The following is a 24,883-nucleotide window of genomic DNA, read 5'->3' on the forward strand; positions in this document are numbered from 1 at the left end:
AGAGCAATGGACTAGAACAAAAAAATTCTCCTCACTATCTATTTGGGAAGGTGTGAAAATGACCCTTTACCATCACATCACTCCCTCCTGGTTAGTATATATAGACGTTTTTGGTGCAAGCATAACCCCTAGACCCCTATTATGCTTTATACATATTTGACCAAATACACAGAAACCGCTAAATTCCTGCCACGGTTTCTAGCCTTTCTGCATATCAACATAAACCGCTGAAGGGGTGTTGCGGTTTGTGTTCATTTGAAATTCATGAGACCCCTCTCGCGATTTATATAGCTTAATAAAAAATTATATTTACGAGAAGGTTGTACTATTATATGTAGTACTATTATATTATGAGAAGGTTATTGATTTATGGATGTACTTCATTCTTTTTGGTAGAATAATAAATATTAACTAGTTTTTGTAGCTTAAATTATAAAATAAAATTTATATATAATTGATAAAGATTTATTTATTTTGTACTTTAAAAGTTCATGTTAAAATTATAAATTAAAAATATTTTATTAAAAATATAAAAAATTTAAAATCTCCTACGAAGGTTAGTTAAACTCAATTGTTAATTCATATTTATAGTGGATAGTAGAGTCAATGTGAATATTATTCGCTAACAGTGTAGTGTCCCTAAAAAATGTTACTACACATGGTAGAACAATAATTAGACATTGACTGTATTGCTAACATAGATTACTACTCCAGATTTCTTTTAGTCAACGGCGCTTTTTTTTTTTTAATAAAAATAAAAATAGTAATATATTCTCACATCATAAATTTTTGATATTTTTTAAAATTGTAAAAAATATACAAATTAAAAGGCTTAATTTTTATATCTCAAATATTTTTATTTTTTTAATATAAATCAAATGATCTAATTTTTATACTTCTAACAAATCGAATGATCCAATTTTTATTTTTTTAATTAAACAGTTTTATATTTGAGAATAACATCAACAGTCCACACTTCAACAAAACAGCATTGTAACTCCAATATCAAAAACAAAAAGTTCTTAATCAACACCTTCAATTAAAAGATAAACTATAAAATAGAAAATAATCGTGTGCAGTGCAAGTAAATGAACAGCTCAGATTTGCCGACCGTTGCATTTAAATCCCAAAGCCAACCTTTGCCCTTCAAAATTCAAATTCGACCGTTGCCCTTCTTTCAAAGCTACTGCCCTTCTTACAAAGCTACACTTTCTCCTCCTTCTTCTACTTCTGTTGCCCTTCTTACAAAGCTCCCACTTTCTCCTCCTTCTACTTCTCCTTCCTTTCTTCTTCTTCATACTCACTTCATAATTATGGACCGTTGAGGATTCTTTTCTTTATTATCTCTCTCTTCACCTTAATTTCCTTCTTCTTCTTCTTCGTCTAGTTACTATTTCTAGTTCAGTCTTTGATCCAGTAAAATGGTGAAATCCCCTTCCTCTCCCTCTCCTGTGACCATAACGGTCTCTTCCGGAGGAAAAGAAAGCGGAAGCAGAAGCATAGGACTAACCAGTCCAGTTCCGCGCGCTTCCATCTCCAATAACCCTAATTCCCCCCTAAGGAGAGCTTCTGGTGGCGGCGGCGGCAGTGTTGTAAGGAGGTTATCAGGCGGAGGAGCCAACAACTATTCCTCAATTTCAAATACTACAGAAGAATTCAACTCAGAGTACTACACATACACTGTTCAAATTCCTGCCACTCCTGAACGCCAGCCATTGACAACCTCACAGACAAGCCTTCCCGAATATGGCAATAACACCGGAAAACCCGAGACAAGCTACATCTCAGGAACAATCTTCACTGGAGGGTTCAACTCCGTGACCCGAGGGCATGTCATTGAGTGTTCCATGGAGCAAGAGGAGCCAACAAAGAAAACTAAATCCATGTGTGGAATGAAAGGCTGCGACGAGAAAGCGATTCAAGGAAGGTCCAGCGGTGGTCCTTGCGAGTGCGGGTTCAAGATATGCAGAGAGTGTTACTTGGAATGTGTCGGAAATGGAGGAGGCAAGTGCCCTGGTTGCAAAGAGCCTTACAAGTATGTGAGTGATGATGAAGATGACGATGGCAAAGACTACGACGACGACGACGATGACGAGCGTGTTTCTGAGGCTGAAGATCAGGCTTTGCCTTTGCCTTCCATGGCTGAGTTCAAGCTGGACAAGAGGCTCTCTGTTGTGAAATCATTTAAGGCGCAGAATCATCCGCCGGATTTCGATCACAACCGCTGGCTATTCGAAACGAAGGGAACTTATGGCTATGGAAATGCTGTGTGGCCTAAAGATGGACATGGAGCTGGTTCAGCTTCGGAAATCCGTCCGGATTTCGGAGAGAAAGCCAGAAGGCCCTTGACACGAAAGGTTGGAGTATCTGCTGCCATTCTCAGTCCATACAGGTTGGAGTTTATACAAATATAGAAATATTTCATTTCATTTCAATTCAATTCAAACAATTCATTCAAGATTCAACTGTGTTTGTTTCAGGTTGCTTATTCTGTTTCGTCTTGTTGCACTTGGATTGTTTCTAACATGGAGGATTAGACACCCGAACCGCGAAGCAATGTGGCTATGGGGAATGTCCATAACTTGTGAGCTATGGTTTGCATTCTCTTGGCTTCTTGATCAGCTCCCTAAGCTCTGTCCTGTAAACAGAGTAACTGATCTCTCTGTCCTGAAAGAGCGCTTTGAGTCACCGAACCTTCGCAATCCTAAGGGGAGGTCTGATCTACCTGGAATTGACGTTTTTGTTTCCACGGCAGACCCTGAGAAGGAGCCTCCTCTTGTCACAGCAAACACCATTCTCTCCATCCTAGCCGTTGATTATCCAGTGGAAAAGATTGCTTGCTACTTGTCTGATGATGGTGGAGCTCTGTTGACATTTGAAGCTCTCGCCGAGACTGCTAGCTTTGCTAGAATTTGGGTTCCTTTCTGCAGAAAACACAGTATAGAGCCTAGAAATCCCGAAGCATATTTTGGGCAAAAGCGCGATTTTCTCAAGAACAAAGTTAGATTGGACTTTGTGAGGGAGAGGAGAAGAGTGAAAAGAGAGTATGATGAATTCAAAGTGAGAATAAACTCCTTGCCAGAGTCAATAAGGAGGAGATCAGATGCTTACAATGCTCATGAGGAGCTAAGAGCAAAGAAGAAACAATCCGAAGCCGGTATCACTGCTTCCGAACCTATCAAGGTTCCTAAGGCAACATGGATGTCCGATGGTGCTTATTGGCCTGGAACTTGGGCTTCAGCAGAACCAGACCACTCCAGAGGGGATCATGAAGGCATAATCCAGGTAACTTATTTCACTCAAATTACTCTCTAATATATTGTAAGAATTAGTGTTAACAGATATAGTTACAGAGTGTTTTGAATCATATGGAATTAAATTGCGTAAGTATTGTGTTGCGAAGTTGAATATGCATATAGATTATATAATTTAGCTATAGAATTTTTAAGTCATATGACATTAAATTATGTAATTGTTGTGTTCTGTAGTTGAATCAAAGGGTTTAGCTATGCTAGATAGTGTTTGAATTATGAGGTATTGAATTCTGCAGGCAATGTTAGCTCCTCCAAATGCAGAAGAAGAATTTGGATCAGAAGCAGATGCGGAGAATTTGATTGACACAACAGGCGTAGACATTCGATTGCCAATGCTTGTGTATGTGTCAAGAGAGAAGAGGCCTGGATATGATCACAACAAGAAAGCGGGAGCGATGAACGCACTGGTTCGAACAAGCGCAATCATGTCGAATGGACCATTCATTCTGAATCTTGACTGTGATCACTACATCTACAACTCCCTGGCTCTCAGGGAAGGCATGTGTTTTATGCTCGACAGAGGAGGTGATAGGATATGCTATGTTCAATTCCCTCAAAGATTTGAAGGCATTGATCCGAGTGACCGATATGCGAACCACAACACGGTGTTCTTTGATGTGAGCATGAGAGCTCTTGATGGATTACAAGGACCAATGTATGTGGGAACTGGCTGCATATTCAGAAGAACAGCACTTTATGGTTTTAGTCCTCCAAGAGCTACAGAACATCATGGATGGTTTGGAAGGAGGAAAATTAAGCTGTTTCTGAGAAAGCCAAAGAAGTCCAAGAAGGAAGAGGATGAAGTTGCTGTGGCGATCAATGATGATGACGCTGATATTGAGACATTGCTTCTTCCAAAGAGATTTGGCAACTCTACTTCTCTGGCGGCATCCATCCCTGTTGCAGAATATCAGGGAAGGTTGCTTCAAGATTTGCAAGGAAAGGGAACACATGGAAGGCCAGCAGGCTCTCTCGCCGTGCCTCGCGAGCCCTTGGATGCTGCTACGGTTGCAGAGGCAATTAGTGTCATATCTTGCTTCTATGAGGACAAAACTGAATGGGGGAAGCGAGTTTGGGTGGATATATGGTTCTGTTACAGAAGATGTAGTAACTGGTTACAGAATGCACAATAGAGGGTGGAGATCAGTGTATTGTGTCACCAAGAGGGATGCTTTTCGAGGAACAGCTCCGATCAACTTGACAGATAGGCTCCACCAAGTTCTCCGCTGGGCGACCGGATCGGTGGAGATCTTCTTCTCAAAGAACAATGCAATGCTGGCAAGTCCTAGAATGAAGTTCTTGCAAAGAGTGGCATACTTCAATGTTGGAATGTACCCTTTCACCTCAATGTTTCTGATTGTGTATTGCTTCCTGCCTGCAATTTCTCTCTTCACTGGAAAGTTCATAGTGCAATCCTTAAGTGCAACATTCTTAGTCTTCTTGCTTGGCATCACAATCACACTCTGCTTGCTTGCACTCCTTGAGATCAAGTGGTCAGGGATCACTCTTCACGACTGGTGGCGAAATGAGCAGTTCTGGTTGATCGGTGGAACCAGCGCCCACCCTGCCGCCGTGCTCCAAGGCTTGTTGAAAGTCATAGCCGGAGTGGACATATCATTCACCCTCACTTCAAAATCAGCCACCCCGGAAGACGGAGACGACGAATTCGCAGACCTTTACGTGGTGAAATGGAGCTTCCTAATGGTTCCTCCGATCACAATCATGATGGTGAACATGATTGCTATTGCTGTGGGAGTAGCCAGAACTATCTACAGTCCATTTCCACAATGGAGCAAGCTGGTTGGAGGTGTGTTCTTCAGTTTCTGGGTTCTCTGCCATCTCTTCCCCTTTGCAAAGGGACTCATGGGAAGAAGAGGGAAGGTTCCAACCATTGTTTATGTTTGGTCTGGATTACTCTCTATTATCATATCATTGCTTTGGGTGTACATAAGCCCACCTTCAGGAGCAGCACAAAATTACATGAATTTCCAGTTCCCTTAGTTTTCTTCCTAAGAAAAAAGATGAAGTTTTCCTCTACTCCATCTTTTTTTGCATTGTGCCAATCATATATGTCCTAGTGTATTTGTTGTACTAAATTGTACGTGAGTAGAAGTATATCTTAGTTTTCTTGCTATTCTGAATATGCATGTGAGAAAAATATATTGCAGTAACGTTCATTCAGTTTTAGTTAACACATCTCAAATGATTGAGATAAAATATATCACCTTGCCAGCTTTGTGTATACTATGTTGTACGAGAACTTGTCCTAGATATTTGATTTGATTATCATGTGTATTATATTTGTTAGCGTAGATCACGAATATGAACTTTGTCTCTGATATTGGATGCAGACTCTCACATGGTATAAACCTTGATGCCATGTATGATTCAACATTGTTCAATGAGATATTGATTAGGAGTCACACAAGATGAACGTGATGGAGCCCATTTTAGAAACTTGATAGATTTTTCTTCACCATGTATGGTCCCCCCACCTTCTGTCACGGTCGCGTGAATTAGAGAAACCATGTCACTGACAAAGGGCATTCATGTATTATTTTGTCCCTCTCATCTAACTGATGAAAAAACAGAAAAAAAAAAGAGAGAAGATCTTAATTAATTGCTTCTGGTGTGCGTGACCAACCACAGAGAAAATTTTCCATGTCTATCATAAATACCCATCAACATTTAGGTCCATAACATTCCAAACACTTGGGGGGATGCCCCAAAATCTATTCCAGTTCACATAAAAGGCATAGCATATTCCTATGAAAAGTTGAAACAAGTGTGTAACACGTGAATTGGAAGGCTACCCTTAAGCTTCCATCCAAGGAGAGGGACTTTGTAGCAGCTTGCAATGTAGGACAACCTTAGATGCTGAGGTGCCAACTTTGTGGACCAAGGAGCGTTTGTTTATGGTCCCATGCCCCCTCCCCTCTTATCTCTTTCACTGGCTTCTACCTCTAAAGCCTCCAAAGTGATACTTATATTCTTTGTTTCTTTTCTCCCTTTTTCTTCATTATTCTTCATATTACAATCACCAATCTGGATTATAGTAAGCATGAATTAAAAAAAAAGAGATGTCTTCTCCAAAGGCTCAATGATTATGTCACTAATTAAAATTGGTTGAACAAGCTAATAATAGTAATAATAATAACAAATGGTAAATTACAAGAGAAAAAGGGTGGCCAAGTTTTCACCAACTTCCTTAATATGAATTTTTTCACGTACTAGTAGGTGGTTTGTTAAACATCTTTATCATGAAATTGGTTATTGGTATAGCACCTCGGGAAAAAAATGACGCTGATTTGAAAGAGGAAAAATTATTAATACAACGAACTAATGATTGTAGAATTTTATTTTGGAATGGAGGCGCCTCGTGTAGGAACAAGATTCCACCGACACCTTACCAAATTGTGCTAGGAATAACCGAATAAAGCATTAAAATTATTTTTCATTTCATGCTTATTATTATATTATGATTGATGTAGTTCTGTTCAGTGTTGACACCAAATACAAAGACGTATTTGTCCTTGTATGAGGCAAAACCCTCACACACTCCATGGACCAAACATTGTGTTGTTTACTTGTTTTGCACTATAAATAAAAGTTCAATAGTTTATTAAAAGGTCAAAATTCAAAGTGCAAATGATTTTAAGTGGAGTTAATAACTGAGAGTTGTTAGATAATTTGACTTATTATCAACTTTATGTGAAGTCGACTGTATCTGAATTTTTACCTTATTAAAATTGTGTTTTGAAAAATATAAAAGTGATAAAAAATACTATTTGTACAATAAAATGCAGTGAATAATGTGCGGTGAATGTGACTGCTCTGCTTCTTTTAGAATTTTGTATGATATTAATTAATAATTAGATGGTTTAAGGTTTAATTTAAAATTTTAAAATTGAAATTTTGAATTTTAATTAATTTAATTTTTTTATATGTATTTAAATTATAATATATTAATAATTAAATATATTAAATCTGAAATAGAAATTTAAAATTTAAAATTTAAATTTTAGTTTTATTTAGTTTGTATTTTGAATGTATATTTAATTTTAAAAAGATATTAAATAAATTTATTTATAATTTTTAAATGTATTTATTTTATTTTTTTAATTATTATAATAAAAGACTAAATATTATACTATTTTTAAAGGATATTTAGTTGAGTTGAAAAGTTATATTTGATAAATCGAAATAAAATTAACTTCTAATAAGAGCAGCAGGTGCCGTTGAAAACTTAAATTATAAAAGTTTAGTACAAATACGTCATTTTTTTTTTAATTTATCAAATACAAAACGAATTTTTAAAAGAGGCTCATTTGATATTTAAAAACTCCTCAGCAACTGTGGACAAATAAAAAATATTGAGATAAACTAAAAAACTTTGAATAGGGTCGGAAATTTAAAAAAATATATATGATAAAGTTATTTCTAATAAAATAAAGAGTAAAAATAAATATAAATATATAATATTATATTAAAATTTTTCATTTTAAAACATATAAATTAATTTTAAAAAATATTTTCGTAAATATTTTTAAAAGCATTTTAATTTTTAAAATTAAAATATAAACATGTGGGTTATTTATTTTAAAAATCTTCATATTTAAATTTATTTAATAACAAAAAAAATTATACACACAGAGAAAATTTGATTCCTGCTCCATCCACATGAATGAACTACCTTTACCCACAGAAAATTGGGTGGTAAACGGTTTTATTTTTTCTTAATATAAATTCGTCATTTTGTTTTCCATAGTAGGAATTGTATTATTTGTTTCATGCTAATGAAATCGTTGCATAGTTCTAAGAGCTACAATTACAAGGTAAAAATTAAGAATACAAGATCATTGGAACTTTTAAGTGTTCCTTTCTAATTAAAAATACTTGGTCTTTCTTAAGTAAGCCCAATATACAACAAGGCAATTGATAAGAACACTTTTGATTTCTCAATTTTACATATCAAGTGACATTATTTTAAAATTGAAATAGGAGAAATTTACTAAATTTATATAAACTTTTCAATTTATTTTAAATCTATATAATTATTATATTGAAATCAATAATGTGTGAATTATGTTAAAATTAACTACTTTTTATTAAATACTTGTTTATAACAGTTCAATATATATGTATTATGTTTCATTTTATTGCATTGCATTAAATTCAAATTATTTATCATCAAATATCTTTTAATAAAAAATGTGTATTCTATTAGTTTTTAATGTGTCTCACATCAACTCGAATAAGAATCTTTTAATACTTTTATATGTCTGTAATATTTAAAAAAATATAATCATCTGCAACTTGAAAATCCATGGCAATGATCAAATTTTTATTAGTATATTAAAATACTCTATTAAATTCTACGTTTTAAATCTATCAATAAATAATATGTGTAGTTTGGATTTAACTAAAATATTAATGCCCAATTTTTAACATTTTAAAAGTGTCCAAACTTTTATTAGAGGTCACCATAAAAGATGTTCAAATTGAATAGAGTGAATTAGTCACACAAATTTACTAGATCCTATCCAAGGGAATAAACACCTAGCGGCACATCGTTTGGCATCATCTATCCACCTCTCATCTCTATTTCCATATTCTAGATGTGTTTTAAAAAGAAAAGTGTGAATATAAATAAAATTATTATATTAACTTTAGATTGTATAAAAATTGCATCAACTAAGATGTCTTTGTCATAAATTGATCTTTCAACCATATGTCGTGGCGTATGCACAAGCATGCGTTACCACGTCCTAATCCTATATTACTAGTATATTATCCTTAATCCACTCCAGAGACTTTTTTGTTTTCCTACTCCATAACCTACTTCCGCAATACTATACAGCTAATCCTTAGCAAGGTTAGAAGCTAGCGATGATTCTCACATAAGCATAATTTATATCATTGTTCACAAAGTATTATAAACTCCAAGACACACAGACACAAAAAAAAAAAAAAAAAGAAATAAACACCCTCTTCAAGTTTAAATCTCACCCTTAAAATTAACTATTGATAATAAAATAACATTGACCCTGCTCGACTTTATTCGATTTAAAAAGCATACACTGACCTGAAAAAGAAATCGAGAAAAATTAATATATCAAATATAGTATACGAATAGCAAAAAGGTTGCACCAAATCTGATCTCAACAAATTTTAGTTAGTCCACTTTGCAAAATATATAACAAGGTCCCTTTGCCCAAAAAACATGTGAAGGGTGGTGCTTTGCGGTGTCAACAATCGATCATGGTTTTTGAAGAAACAAGAGTTGTAGCCAAATGAAAAGGATGGATATAAAATAATGGGCACAAGTAGTGTTGGAACTGTATTGAAAGAGACGAAGCAGCTGGCCACGTGTGACACCAAGGGGAAGAAGAGTTGGTCCCCGAAGCAAACAATTAAAAGCAACAACGACACGAGGACCCCTCCTCCTCTCTCTCTTCAAATAGTAAGAGCAGAAGTAGAACCATTGAATTTGATATCATCCGCACACCGAGTACCAGCCATCACAAATCATAATCTTTTAAAATTAAAAACAATCCAACAGTGTCAATCTCAGGAATCGTGGAATTGGACACGAGTTTCATTTATTGTATTAAGGGAGAAAATGAAGAAGTGTGAATCCAAAATCTAATGGTGGAACTGAAAGAGTAAAAACAGAAACACAAGAACAATTGCCAATGCCAGCTATGCATGCGGTGGGTGCAAAGGACAAAAAAATAATAAGAGTATATATCCTCTACCTATCAATCTATTTATATTTCTCATCCCATATCATAAATTCCCCGCCGCTCGCGGCCACCACCGAAAAACACATTGTTTCCCCTTTGAGAACCCCCGCCAAGTTTGCTTAGCTGCCACCTCAATCCACAGAAACAGATTGCTCGCAAGATTTGATATGCATATGCCCTTTGATGAAATGACCCCATTTTAAACACTGCTTTTTTTGAGTTGATTGATTGTAGCCCCCCTTCCCTGGCCCTTCACTGCGTTCACTTTGGACAACTAGGCAATCTTTTCAAGCTGTGCAACATACGTGTCTTCCACCTTCTCTGCTTATATATAATTAACTATCAAGAATTAAAAAAATAAAAAAAATAACAACTAGCCCCTCTTTCCCCACACACACAAAACAAAGTTTGAACAGGAGACAAAATGCAAATTTTGCACATGGACAACCGTAACCAGCACTCTAAAAACCATTACTACTAACAACTAAGGTTTGGTGTTTTACTACTAAAAAAAAAGCTCGCAGATGAGTCAACAGTTAGGTTGAGATATAGGGTTGCAATAAAAGTCACTTCCAGAGTTGGAAAAAATTGTGGAGAATCATACAACCACCCAGACAGAAACCAGCCACAGTCACTAATGAAACCACATTAAAAATTAGTTATTGACCGACCGTTGCAGTAATATAATTTAATTCAACAGGAATAACAATCATCAATCAATATTATATAGTAAACCACGTATTTTCCTCTAATCTCAAACACTATTTTGGAAGACTAACAGCATTAGCATAAGCTCATCTGAGTTGATGGATTGAATTGAAAACAAACGGAAAAAAAATCAACAATTCTTAAAAATCATGCTACTTTTTCTTTCTATCAACCTTTTTTATTATTTGCAGAGCAGGAATGGCACAATAGAATGGGAACATATATCAATCAATATAAGGTACAAATGGCATACAAATCGCCGTCTAAAATATATGGAAAATAAATCTACTAAGAATCTGATTACTGAATACTGATATATCTGATTCTGATCACAGTAAGTAAAATAGAAAAATGAAACGAATGATAACCAAAAAAAAAAGTTGAAAAACAAATGAACAGATGGAAGAGACAAATAATAAAAAACAGTGGTGGAGTTTACCGGCGCAGAAATGATTCATCTTCATTTTCACAATCAACAACATCGTCAGTGAGTGTATCCGTACAAATCAAACGGCGCCCAAAGAGCCTCAAGGGGGCAAGGCCGCTTGGAATCGAGGCGGACCCACGGCTTCCCGCTGCCGGACCAATGCAGGAGGCTCACCGGGCCAGCGTGGAGGTCCCGGCAGCTTCCCTTAACGTTATCACCTCCCAATCCATGCTGGTTCCACCGGTGCTCGATGGGCGCCACGTGTCCCGCGAACACCAGAAGGAACGGCGGCAAAGACCCGAGCTCGTAGATCCGTGCGCTCTTCTGAACCTCCATCCACCTCTCTATCCTCTTTGTGTACCCTTCCCTCCTCCACCTCACCAGATCCATCACCATCACCCCCGTGTTGAAGTAGCAGGGCCTACGCCCCTCAAATGTCCCGGCGAAGCGGTGGTCCGACCAGAACGCCGCCGTGAAATACTTGCTGAAGTTGGCGTGGCAGTATTCGGGTGCTCCGATGGTCCTGGAGCCCAGGCTGGTGCTCCAGAGCTTGGATATGTCGTCGACGACAACCAGATCGGAATCGAGGTAGATGACTCTGTTGACGCAAGTTTCGAGAAGGTCAGCGAGGTAATTTCTGGCGTAATTTAGCGGTTGCTCTAGGGCTTGCCTGACGGAGGTTGAGATCAGGTTGCGAACGATATTGGGATCGAAGTAGTATACCTTGAAGTTCAACTGCGGGAAGGTGGATTGAACGAGGGAATCGAGATTGGTGTCGGAGACAAGGAAATGGAAGAAGATGTTCTCAGGGCAGAGAGAGTGCTGGAGGATGGAGTGGACGGCGGCGATGGAGCCGCGGAGGTACTCGAGGTCGAGGGTTAAGGCAACATGGACAAGGGAAGGGTCGCAGACGGTGGTTAGGGTGCGGTTGTTGGGACGGCATTGCTCGGCATTGCGGAATGGAGAGGCCTTGCGGAAGGAGAAGCGGTTCTGTGGGTCTGGCTGGCGGATGTAACCGTCGAGATGCGGCGAAGATCGGATTGCCTCCGCTGGGTGGAAAGATTGCAGGGAAGGGGAGAGGATTATCATCAGCATTGCGGCTGAGAAGAACCCCGAGAATCTCATTGCCCACGACATGTTGCTCCTCTTCCTCTTCCCCCTCTTCGAAACTCTAGGGTTCTGTGTTTGAATTCAATTGCGGATGGGATATTATTGGAGAGATAGAGAATGTGGTGCGTAGTATTGAGTGTGAATCAAAGCAAGGATGCCGTGGGCACGAAGAACAGAATTAGAGGCGGAGGAAGAACAAGAGCAAGGGAGAGGAATCCCATTGGAAAGGCGTGGTGCTAAAGTGCGCACCCTTCTGCCTTTCTGTATTCTTCCTCTCTTCCTCTCTCTATCTCTATCTGCCTCTGCTAACCCTTTTTTTATCTTTTACCTTTCGAGGGTTTTTCTTCGTTTTTGCTTCCCCTTCTCTTCTCTTCTCTTCTCTTCTCTTCTTCTCTCCCTCCAATGTTTGTTGTTGGTTTTGCAGTGGCAAAGACTGAAGCGCAAGCACACACCGTGCTTTTCTTTTTTTATTTTCTTTTGCACCACTCAATTATGCACTGTACGCTCCCCGAAAACATAATTATTGGCATTTACTAGGGTGAAATTTTTTTTTTTTTTTTTGGTGACCTACTAGGGTGAAATTTATTTATCAGATAATCTTCTTATTCTTAATTTGTTTATTTACCAATTAATTGCTTGCCAAATCTAAGCAAAAATATTATTTACTACCTTTTTTCGATTGAGTGGCAGGGTAACAACCTACAAATAACAGCTGTGGTTGTCGTCTGTTTCCCAAAATGACAATAGTGTCCCCTGACCCACGCTTTTGTTCCATTTTTGCCCCTACACTCTGTTTCGCTGCCCTTCCTCCTAGTTCCTTTTCTTTCTATACCCTATTAACACTATACAATACACTACGCTAGATACCCTAATGCCCTATACTCTACGGTACGTTTTTGTACTTGGTGGTTAACTATGTCTGCTCTCAAGTATCAAGTATGCACTCTACAGTCTATACTCCAAAATGAACACTCCACCGTCCGTGGTTGTTAACAGTTAACACTTACTTTGGGAACATTTTTGCTTTCTGATTAAAATTAGTAAACAATAAAAATTAACATACAGTTTATCTTCATGGTTAATACTTAATAGAAGAGAGTTATTAGATGACCATTTTTATCTTATTAGATTATGAAAACTATTTTTAGATTTAAATATTAAAAATTACTACCAGAATAATTCTAAGCAAAATTCATTATTCAATGTGTATATCCTGCAGTAAACATTATACAACTAATGCGTATTAGAAGCAGGTGATACATATTCAATTATTAATTGTTTTCTTATTAGTGTAAACTCAATAGAGTTCAAACTAAAGGTCCCTCTATACGCGAGCCATAAATACTTTGAAACTTGAAAGCAAAAGCTTTAGAATAAATTTAATTTTGGTGTGTTGCTCTTGCTCTTCTGCAAACCTTTTTCTAGTTTATTATCTTAGACATCTACCCTAAAGTCTGCAATTCACACTAAATTTCAAAGTGCAACTCAATAACATTTACTCTTCTCTTGGTTCCATTTTTACAAAAACTTCCAACAATTTTGAGATTTCACTTAAGAAGAATAAGTGTCATATTATAGTTAGTTGGTATATACGTTATTTTAATTTATTATCTATATAGTCCCTCGACTTAGTGTTAAGATTATTATTATTATTATTATATGTGTTTGTGTGGGTGTTACGGAGCTTTGATGATAGGGATTGATAACTAGTGAATACCTAGAATTGCTTGGAGTTTATGTTCTGTGACTTGCTTTTGTTGGGGTTGTGTCTCTTGGCTTGTCTCCTGTGTTGGTTATCAGCCTTTGCCATTTTCAATTAACAAAAGAAAAGGATAGGCCCTCCCATCTGTTACTTTTTTTTCTCCGGTCTGAACTGTAGAAAAAAAAGGCGTATTGAAAACTAAGATGAACCGCAATCATAACTTAATCGGAAATGGAACAATTCGGTGTTCTTTTCTTTTCATTTTAATATCAACGGGTGTGCGTATTAGGAGTGTTTATGATCTGACTATTTTAAATTTTATTTGTTTAAGGTTTTTTTTTTTTTTACCAATTTTGAGTTTTAAATTGATAAAGTTCATTTTCAATTTGAGTTTATTCAAAGCGATGTTTAAACAAAACTCTTGATAAAATTAGTTATACATTTTAATTTTTTTATAACTTCGTTTAATATTGTTTAGGAAGTATCTGGATGATAAAGAGTTAATTTGAATGGGATTTGAAAAATTTGAAAATGTGAGATGACTGCCTATCTTACAGAAGAGGTATATATATAAAAAAAACTTTAATGTTCAGTTAAATAGTGGGCAAATCACACTATTAAATCAGAGTGGAAGAGAAATACGTGATTCAACTAAAGTAAAAAACGTAACATGGATCAACTAGAAACATGTTTTCATATAATTCGAATCAAGCTAATTCGAACTAGGAAACTAAGAGTAATTCAAATCACATCAATTTGAATTAATAGGGAAGTGTAATTCGAATTTGATCAATTCGAATTATGCATGCATTAAATCATTAAGTCATAGGTAGTTCGAATAAGCCAGAATTAAGCATACAAGTTGACTTAGACCAGTTCGAATTACACTAATTCGAATTATGAAGGAAGCAATTCAAAGTGTAGTTCGAATTTGACTCCTTCGAATTATATAGTCCATGACATAAATCTAATTCATACAATTATTTTAATACACAACAATTATATCTATATGAAGCCAATGCTAAATCGAATTCAATTAGTTTGATAATACGAGTCTATAAAAAAATTACATTTTATAAAGTTTAAAAATTTTTATTATGTGCTAGGTTAATAAAAGAGTACATTGCAAATTTTTATAGTACTCATCATAACAATGTTTAATTTAAAAATTGTTGTTAAAATTTTAGTTGTACTCGTTACAAAATGAATAATTACAGTACAAAATTTTAAAAATTATAATAATATAAAATGAATTGACCGATTTAAAAATAGGACAATCTAATAATATTGAAAGCCATTTAATTTTAAAACGTAATTTAAAAAACAAATTCTTTGCATACTTACATAATTATAAATTTATGATATGATAAATACTTTTTAAAAAGCTATTCTAATACTTGACTTCTAAACACCGAATTATTTATTTAAATGGTTTAATTTTTAATTTTTTATCTAACCTAATATGACAAAGTATGTTTAAACTTTTATTATTATTATTATTATTATTATTATTATTATTATTATTATTATTATTATTATTATTATTATTATTATCTTTATCTTGTTGTAAATAATTTTATAAGATGTGAAAATTTTTTAGAAGATTTTATGAGTACTATTAAAAAATTTTATTGTAATTATTTATTTTGTAACAAATACAATTAAAATTTTAATAACAATTTTTAGATAAACATTGTTATGATGAGTACTATAAAAATTTGCAATGTACTCTTTTACTAACCTATCATGTAATAAAAAATTTTAAACTTTATAAAATGAAATTTTTTTATAGACTCGAATTATCGAACTAATTGAATTTGATTTAGCATTGGTTCCATATAGATATAATTGTTGTGTATTAAAATAATTGCATGAATTAGATTTATGTCATGGATTATATAATTCGAAGGAGTCAGATTCGAACTACACTTTGAATTGCTTCTTTCATAATTCGAATCAGTGTAATTCGAACTACCCTAAGTCAACCTGCATGCGTAATTCGAACCTGGCTTATTCGAACTACCTATGACTTAATGCATGCATAATTCGAATGGATCAAATTCGTATTACACTTCCCTATTAATTTGAATTGATATGATTCGAATTATTCTTGGTTTCCTAGTTCAAATTAGCTTAATTCGACTTACATAAAAATATGCTTCTGGTTAATCTATGTTACATTTTTTGTTTTAGTTAAATCATATAATTTCTCCTCCATTCTGATTTAATAGTGTGATTTGTCCTTAAACAATTTTACAATGAGATAGAAATACAGATTTACGAACTATAGGAATATTTGATCATACTTAAGAACTAATTGCTTCCTTATATATAGTGAGTTAGTTGATGAAAGAGTTAGTTGATTTATATATTCAGTTTCATTTCTTTATTGAATTTTGGAGTGTAGATCCAAGTGGGTGTAACCCTAAAAAGTCAATTTGAAATGCGAGGAATAAATATGTTTTATATTACCTGAAATTATTGTTTTAACTTTTTTATTTCAAAATTTTTATCTAAAACAAACTAAAGATTAATCTGAAAAGAGAAAGTATAGGGAGCCAATGACCTAAACGTACAATGTGTACAATGAAGGTTTAGAAAGTATTAGAGATATGATTATTAGTGTTACATTATCCTGTCAGGTTACGCTTTTGGGATGAGTGGTTTCAGGACATGATATTAGAGTTCTAGATCCGGAAGGTCAAGAGTTCGAACTTTGGTGAACCCTAGCACTACTCATCCGAAAATTGTCAAAGAATTTTTTAACAGTTGTATTAGAGTGTTTAGTAAAAACTCTGACTATAAAAAGAATAAGAAGTGATTGATAAAATTTTTTGCGATTATTTAAAATATTTTGTTGAAATATAATAGTAAACTTTTTTAGAATGGATATAGGGGTTGAGGGAATCAAGAATAAGTCGTTTTTGAGTTATAGAGAATGGTATAATGTTAATCCATTTAATTGTTTAATAACAATGTCGAAAATGACAATAAATTATATTCTATATTTTTACTCTGTTTATTGTGTTATGTTATTTTTTTTATTATACTTTATCGTGTTGAACTTTTTTTTTTTTAAAAAATCCATTGCGAATAAATTATATATATATATTAAGAGAGTGTGAGTATGTGAAAAAGAAAAAATTTATTAGTATATTTTAGGATAAAATAATATTTTAGTCTTTAATTTTTATGTTAAATCCTAATTTTGTTTCATAACATTTTAAACATTTTATTTTAGTCCTAAAAAATTTTAGATAAATTTAATATTGTCCTTAGTTAAATTTAATACAAACAATTAATATATTTTAAAGTCAAATAGCGCAATTTTGATTATCAATATAAATTTTTTTCTATTAATTATTCGAATCAAATTTAATAATAGAATAATATTAAATTTATTTAAATTAAAAAAAAAACAACATTTAAAATATTAAAAATTAAATTAAAATTTAATATAATCATTAAAAATTAAAACAATACTTTACCTAAGTCTAATAAGACTCCGGAGGTACTAGTCTAATTATTAAATGGATTGTTATTTTTAATTTAAGAGCAAAAGGATAGAATAAATACAAACATATGAAGATTATACTAATTAAAATAAATAATAGATTGATTTTATAAAAGTGGAATTTATAGAGAGGGCCCGGCAAATCTATGGAGAGCTGCTGTAGTTAGCGTCGTTTAGCTAGAAACACTCATAAAACGCAACATACGTAGGACGATGCTGTGAAAGACACAACACTGGAACAGGGATAGGAAGGGAAAAAAAAAAGAGAGAAAGAAAAGAAAGAGCAACTTTAAGTAGTTCCGTACGGTGGAGTGATGAAGTCAGAGAAATGGCTCAGAGGAGAGGACGTGGTTGCCTGGTTGGTGTTTCTGTTACATTGAATCCGCAGGTGAGGGTGCACTGTATATGTACGGTGTTCCTGCAGCCATTCAGTATTCACAGCAGTCACTGTGTTCTATCATCTATGCGATCTTGCTGTAAAATATCTGTTATTCACTCATTTTTTTTTATATATCTAAAAATGAATATTAAATAGTTAATCAGTTTAATTTAAAAAGTATCGAAGAAGAAATTTCGTTAAAATTAAAGGGTTACATAAAACTAATGAGTGTGAATGAATAAAGTAGGAAGAATTGGACCGTAAATATTTATCTGTGCTGCGGTCTCCAGCCTGTTACCCACTCTCCTAAAATTATTTGATTCTGAGTACTCAGCCCCTGCTAATTAATAACATGGTAGGGTAGGGTTCTACTGCAACTTTCCTCTTATTTCCCCCTGTATGGTCGTTTCTTTTAGATACTATATATAGTTAATTAGTCCTTTATGAAAGACATGCATAATCTTCCACCAAAGTTTCCAGAAATTTGATTCCTTGCCTACTACTACTACTACAGTACTAATTGTTAAGTATTTTTTGTACTTTTGTTAATTTCTTTTTCTCCAATCCGTAAGATTGGACCATTGAATAGTATACTAACTTCTACCGTATTTACGATTCGCTCGAATTATTCAATTGGGTTCCCTTGAATTTTTGGTTTCAATATTCAATAGGCACACCGCACACTGTTCAAATTTGTGCAGCCTGTGTTAGATATGGTTCAGTTTGGTGGATCATTATAAGCTCGCGGTTTGTGATTACCTAATTGTGTTAGTATCAATGTGTTTGGGTTGTTCCTATAATTTTCTATTTCGGTGGGCGTCATATCAAATTTTAGTTTAAACTTTTAACGACAATATGCAACAGAAAAGGCCCGCCGTTAAGACTGTTTGGAGAGATACGTACACAAAGTGATATCCAATAGGCCCATTTGGTTTTCAGGCCCCACCCGCCAAAAATAAGTTTCAATCTGAAAATTGAAAATCATGAGAAAAGTTTGGTTAATTATTATGAGGATTATATAAGGTATGATTAAGTGCATCCGATTTCGAAATTTGTGTATATAAGTATGATATGGGTGAGTTTGTAATGTCTAAAATTAAGAGTTCTCTAATAAAAAACATATAATTAAATTGTCTTAACAATATACCCAAAAAAACAAAATTTGTTTTATACTGAAAAACTTACCTGTCTTCTCTAGTTCTCTTTCTTCTGTTCTCTTGTAGTTGTTGCTTAGTCATGAATTCATTCATTTTGTTTCTTTATGTAATCAATTTATTGTTTATCTTGTAACAGATTTTAATAATAGAAAATAACCATTGTTTGTCAATTTTATTCTTCGGATATTAGTCCTAGTTCTTATGTATGGATCACTTAGATATATTAATTTTTTTTTGTAATCCATATGTACTGAAACAAGAGAGATTATAAGACATGTTTACATGATGATTGAATGTAGTTTTATTAACAATCAACAAACCAGAGTTAAAACTTAAAAATCACATATATTCCAATTCCTGATAATTTGATTAGATAACTGCCCAACGATAAATAGCTTCGTGATAACGGCTCAACTAACTAACTGTGGCTCTTTTTGAGAATCATATGATGGTTCCAAAAAAAAAAAAAAAAATACAAGACAGTTTTAAATAGCTCTTCGAACCAATAAAATTAGAGAATTAAAAATTTAAAAATTGTAGCTAAGATTTTAGATTTAGTCTAATTAGCATAGTGTGTGTGAATTGTGTAGTGTCTGTGAGTGAGAGTATATATCCAAAAAAATAGTTTAGGAATTTAAACAAAATTTAATTGAAATTGAATTAAATATACTAAAATAATATATTTTTATATATAATATATTCTTTTCAAATGAATATAATATTATGTTTATATTTTTAAAATAGTGCACCAATATAAGAATTGGGTATTTAAAATAATAAATAAATAAAAATAAAAGTAGCAAGTGATCCATTTTTTTATATATATTTATGTATGCAATCACATGGAATGGTATACATGAAAATATGATGTGTATGTCTTGACCTAAAAAAAAATGTGTATGTGGCTACCAAGACTTCTTTTTTAATTTTAAATTCAAAGAAAGGACCTAATAATCCAACAAAAGACAAACAGTACCTAAACTAGCACCACTTTCTCTCTAATTGACGGTGCATTTCAAGTTCCAACCCTGAGAGGTTTATCAAGTTGAACAGACATGTTCCGGTTCAATCCAGTTCTAAAAACTATATTAAAGATGAACAACATGACATCCGAATTTGAAAGGAATTACTTAGAATAGTGAGTATTGAAAGTTGGCGTGCTACATGCAGAAGTGCTTAATATCGGGGTAGGATAACATATACAATAGCGTTAGGGCTAATATATTTTGTAATTTGTAATTATTAATTAATTATTGTTAATATTTTTAATAGTGTAAAATTATATCTAATAATAAAAAATTATATACTTTTTTTACGGTTAAATACGAATTAAATTTTAATGAAAATATTAGTTTCTAAAATTTTTTTAATATATATATATGTATTTTTTTCTCTAAAATTTTTAAAAATATTTTTAAATTTTAATTTATTTTAATTTTATTTTTAATATTTTTAATTTACATTAATTTTATCTTTACTTTTAAATTTTGTGGTCAAACTATAGTTAGCAATATTTTTTTCTAACTTTGTCTTCCAAAACCTATTCACTAATCGCTATTATGAATTTATCATTATCTCCAAAATATTTTTTCTTTCTCTTCCAAAATACTAATTAGTGATAGGTTGTAGAGAGTGAAGTTAGAAAAAAATATTGTTGATTGTAGTTTGAGCAAAAAATTTGAAGATAAGAAAAAAATTAATGCAAATAAAAATATTAAGAATAAAATTAAAATAAATTAAAATTTATAAGTATTTTTAAAATTTTAACAGAGACAAAAATTTATATTTTACCATATATATATATATATAAAACCATAATTTAATAAGTTTCGTGGCCAAAAATTTGGTGCCTCTAAGGAGGGTCACCAATAACTTTCTATAAAATATATCTGAATTTTATATATTTTTCTTTTCGAAGGCTTTCTTCAAAAAAAAAAAAAAAATCCTTTATTTTTGTTCGTGCAACTTTCTGGAATCACAAATTTCCTTTTGAAATTGTTCATCTATAAAATTATAATAGCCTTACAAGCTAAATAGTACTATTTTAGCATTAGAAGAGTTGATATGCTTTTTTCACAATAATGTTGTTGTTCGTGAAATATATTTTTATCGGCAAGTACAAGATAAATCCGAATTTATTTGATAACATTTTATTCCCAATCTTATATATTAGTCCGAAATTATATTTTTTTTTTAAAGTAAAAGCTCAATACAATAGAATGGAGCATACAGAGCTAAATAAACACCATAATCCTACTTAAATAAATAAAATAAACACAACAGACAATTAAAAGTCCCCATGTCATCTTCGGCATTGCCATCAACAATAAGGGGGATCAACACATGTCCACTCGTTAACGCTAGTCACAGTCATGCTGATGACCTCATCAACACCTTTGCTTTTATTCTGGAAGATCCTTATGTTCCTTTCCAACCAAATGTTCCAAATGATGGCACAAAAGCACCTTAGCCACTTCTTTCGATCCTCTGGACTTCTCGGTTCCTCTGACCAACTTAAAAAAATGCTCTTTTATCGACCCCGGATAAGACCATTGACGGCGAAACCCTGCTATCCAAGCACTCCACACCTGCCAAGCAAAAGCACAGCCTAGAAACAGGTGATGTACAGATTCCAACTCGTTATTACAGAAAACACAGACACTATCTTCTGGATGGATAATTCCAAACCGGCTTAGCCTCTCCTTTGTATTCACCCTGCCGATCACAACAAACCAAACAAATAGCTCTACTCTTTGTGGAACCAAACCTTTCTAAATGGTCTTCGTGAAGCTATAACTGGTCACCTCCTCTGGCAGCATTTCTTCCTGTAACACCTGCACAAATGAGTTAGTTGAAAAGATATCTTGCCTATCATATTTCCATACCACTCTATCTTCTCGGTTTTGTACTAATTTCACAGGTCTCAACGCCTCATGTAATCGACCCAGGAGTTCCAACTCCCATTGGAAAAGCTCTTGCCTCCATTGGAAGTTCCAAATCCACTCTAACCCATCCCAAAACCCGCAATCCCCAATAACAGATCCACATTGGTTTGAAACAGAGAAAAGTCTCGGGAACTGATCCTTCAGAGATCCACACAGTAACCATACATCCTCCCAAAACCGTGTCCGTCGCCCATCACCAATCTCCATAGATAAACCTGTAACCATCTTATCCCTTATACGTTGATTCGTGATTGGTAGCTGACAAATATCCTTCCATGGGCCACCTCTAATAGGTAGCACTTGAGTTGACAGGAGCTCATTGGGGTTCAAACCATTACACGAGCATACGACCTTCTTCTACAAAGGGCACTCTTCCTTTGCAAACCGCCACCACCACTTAAACAATAGTGCTGTGTTACAGAGCATAGCATCTCCAACTCCCAACCCGCCTAATTTCTTAGGAGCCTGCACCACTTCCCATTTTACTAATGCTATACCATTTCTACCATCCTCTTTACTCCACAGAAATCTCCTTTGCAAGGATATCAGTTTCTCAGCAACAGCCTTCGGCATCTTGAACAAGCTCAAATAATATACTGGAAGACTATTTAAGACTGATTTAATGAGCACCAACTTCCCAGCTTTGGTTAGCACCTTAGCTTTCTACAGACTGAGTTTCTCTTCCACTTTGTCTATGATAGGCTTCCAGGTCTTCACCAACCTCGGATTTGCTCCTAGAGAGATTCCAAGGTATTTGACCGAAAGGGTGTCCCCCTTACAACCCAGTAAGTTGCACATACACTGGACCCACTGCTCATCACAATTAATTAGAATCAATCTGGACTTGTCAAAATTAATCCTGAGTCCTGACATCAGCTCAAAACATCGCAGAAGTCGCTTGTAATTCTTAATAGTCTCCTCTACAGGTGGGCATAATAGAATAGTATCATCAGCAAACTGCAGGTGGGACAATTCTATACTATCTCTTCCAACCAACAACGGTGATATACGTCCGTTCCTGATTGCCTCTCCAATCATTCGATGTAGCACATCGACAACCAGGACAAATAAAAAGAGAAAAAGTGGATCGCCTTGTCTCAAACCTCTTTCCATTTTGAATGGCTTAGATGACGAGCAATTTATCAGAATCGACATTGATGCAGTTGTCACACACTCCATAACCCACGCTCTCCATCTATGCCCAAAATCCATCTTTTGTAATACAGTTTCCACAAAACTCCATTTGACTCTATCGTATGCTTTCTGGAAATCTAACTTTATTATTGCTGCCTCCTTTTCTTCAATTTAAGCTAGTTTACTGTTTCATACGCAATAAGTGCCCCATCATGTATTTTCCTTCCCTTGACAAATGCACTCTGGGTCTCCCCTACTAACCCCGGCATCACTGCCCTCATCCTCCTAACTAGCACCTTCGAGATAACCTTGTAGACGCACCCCACCATACTAATAGGTCGTAAATCTTTGATCTCCTTCGCACAAACGAACTTGGGCGCTAGCGCCACCCAAGTGATGTTGGTATCTGTTGGTAATCTGCATGTCTGAAAGAAACCCAACACTGATGCCGTGAATTCAGACCCAATCTCACCCCAGTACCGCTTAATGAAATTCATGTTGTACCCATCACAACCCAGCGCTTTAGATGACTCGCAGTCCCACACCGCCTCTCTGATCTCGTCTGCCGACGACATCTCTTCTAAATTCATAGCATCTTCCTCATCTATCTTGCCTACCAAACCATCTCTGAATCCTATCATAGGAGAAGCTTCTTGATGATACAAATCCTTGTAGAAGTCTCTGATAGCTATCTTGGTTCTTGCTTGATTCCTGACCTGTCTGCCGTTTATTACCAGGACATCAATCCTATTATTCTGCCTTCTTGCTGAACTTATGTTGTAAAAATACCTTGTATTTTTGTCCATATCCTTCGCATGTCGTGACCGAGAGATCTGTTTCCAATGTACTTCCTTCCTCACATACCATCTCTTACAACAAGTAACCAACGCCTTTCTTCTAGCCTCCATCATTTCCTCATATACTCCATTGCTTACCAGATCATCAATCTTCTTGATTTCTTCCTCCAATCTTGTAATTCTGTTATCCATCTCACTAAAATTGGCCTTACGCCATCTTCCTAATGGAATTGTCAGCGCCTTCAGTTTATCTGTGAACTGTAAGTCCCCCAACCCTCTCCACTCCTCCTTAACCATACCAAGAAACTCTTCATGTGTAAACCACGAATCAAGGCTCTGAAATTATATTTTGTTTAAAAACGATATTAAAAAAATCATATATAACCGGTTAAAGATATAACATATCACTTTTTCTTTTTATCAACTTAAATTTTTAGAGAAGTAATTTTATGACATAATATTTATTCATACCTTGATTCAAAATACAAAAGTTAGGCTCATTAAGGATGAAAGACCCATCTAAGAGAGTGGCTTCTACCGCATACCTGACCTCTTTAAAGAGGTCGGACACGATGAAAAGGGACAACTTATACTTATCTAAGTAAGTAACTACTTTTCTGAATTACTCCAACTATCTCTATATTGTCATACGAGGAACTCGGACATGCGGCACCTCAGCACCATCAAATCAGACGCTACCATAAAAAGGGATCTGGACCTCACGTTCAGGCCCAAATCAACGTTTCAGGTAATCCTCAGAACATTGGCACCGTTGCCGGGGACCTGGAATTCACCTTTTGATCATGGCAGACCACCAGTATGAAGACAGCAACATGGCGTTTGAATCTGAAGCTGAGCCCCAACCAGAGGGCAACGTTATTATAATACTACCCTCACCACACCAGACACATGGTCCTCATGGGAAAGGGCCATCAGCAAACCCCCAACCA

At 34.6% G+C, this 24,883-nt stretch overlaps 2 protein-coding genes across 2 annotated transcripts; one reads left to right on the forward strand and one right to left on the reverse strand.

Moving 5' to 3' along the window:
- Positions 1-985: 985 nt before the first annotated feature.
- Positions 986-5,600, forward strand: LOC112756440 (cellulose synthase-like protein D5). The gene is given in 4 exon segments (XM_025805034.3): positions 986-2,392; positions 2,481-3,285; positions 3,551-4,387; positions 4,389-5,600. Coding segments are annotated over 4 exon segments (3,540 nt in total). The 5' UTR covers positions 986-1,421; the 3' UTR covers positions 5,316-5,600.
- A 4,284-nt stretch (positions 5,601-9,884) lies between these two features.
- Positions 9,885-12,982, reverse strand: LOC112756442 (probable galacturonosyltransferase-like 7). The gene is made up of 2 exons (XM_025805036.3): positions 11,208-12,982; positions 9,885-10,381 (listed from the first exon to the last, which is right to left on the reverse strand). The coding sequence occupies exon 1, from the start codon at positions 12,330-12,332 to the stop codon at positions 11,253-11,255; it is 1,080 nt and encodes a 359-aa protein (XP_025660821.1). The 5' UTR covers positions 12,333-12,982; the 3' UTR covers positions 9,885-10,381; positions 11,208-11,252.
- Between the last annotated feature and the right edge of the window lie 11,901 nt (positions 12,983-24,883).

This window comes from Arachis hypogaea, chromosome 16 (genome assembly GCF_003086295.3).
Source record: "Arachis hypogaea cultivar Tifrunner chromosome 16, arahy.Tifrunner.gnm2.J5K5, whole genome shotgun sequence".
In the NCBI taxonomy this organism is placed as follows: Eukaryota; Viridiplantae; Streptophyta; class Magnoliopsida; order Fabales; family Fabaceae; genus Arachis; species Arachis hypogaea.

Excerpts from the sequence above, each read along its gene's own strand:
- LOC112756442 (XM_025805036.3), bottom strand. The coding sequence starts at position 12,332 with ATGTCGTGGGCAATGAGATTCTCGGGGTTCTTCTCAGCCGCAATGCTG.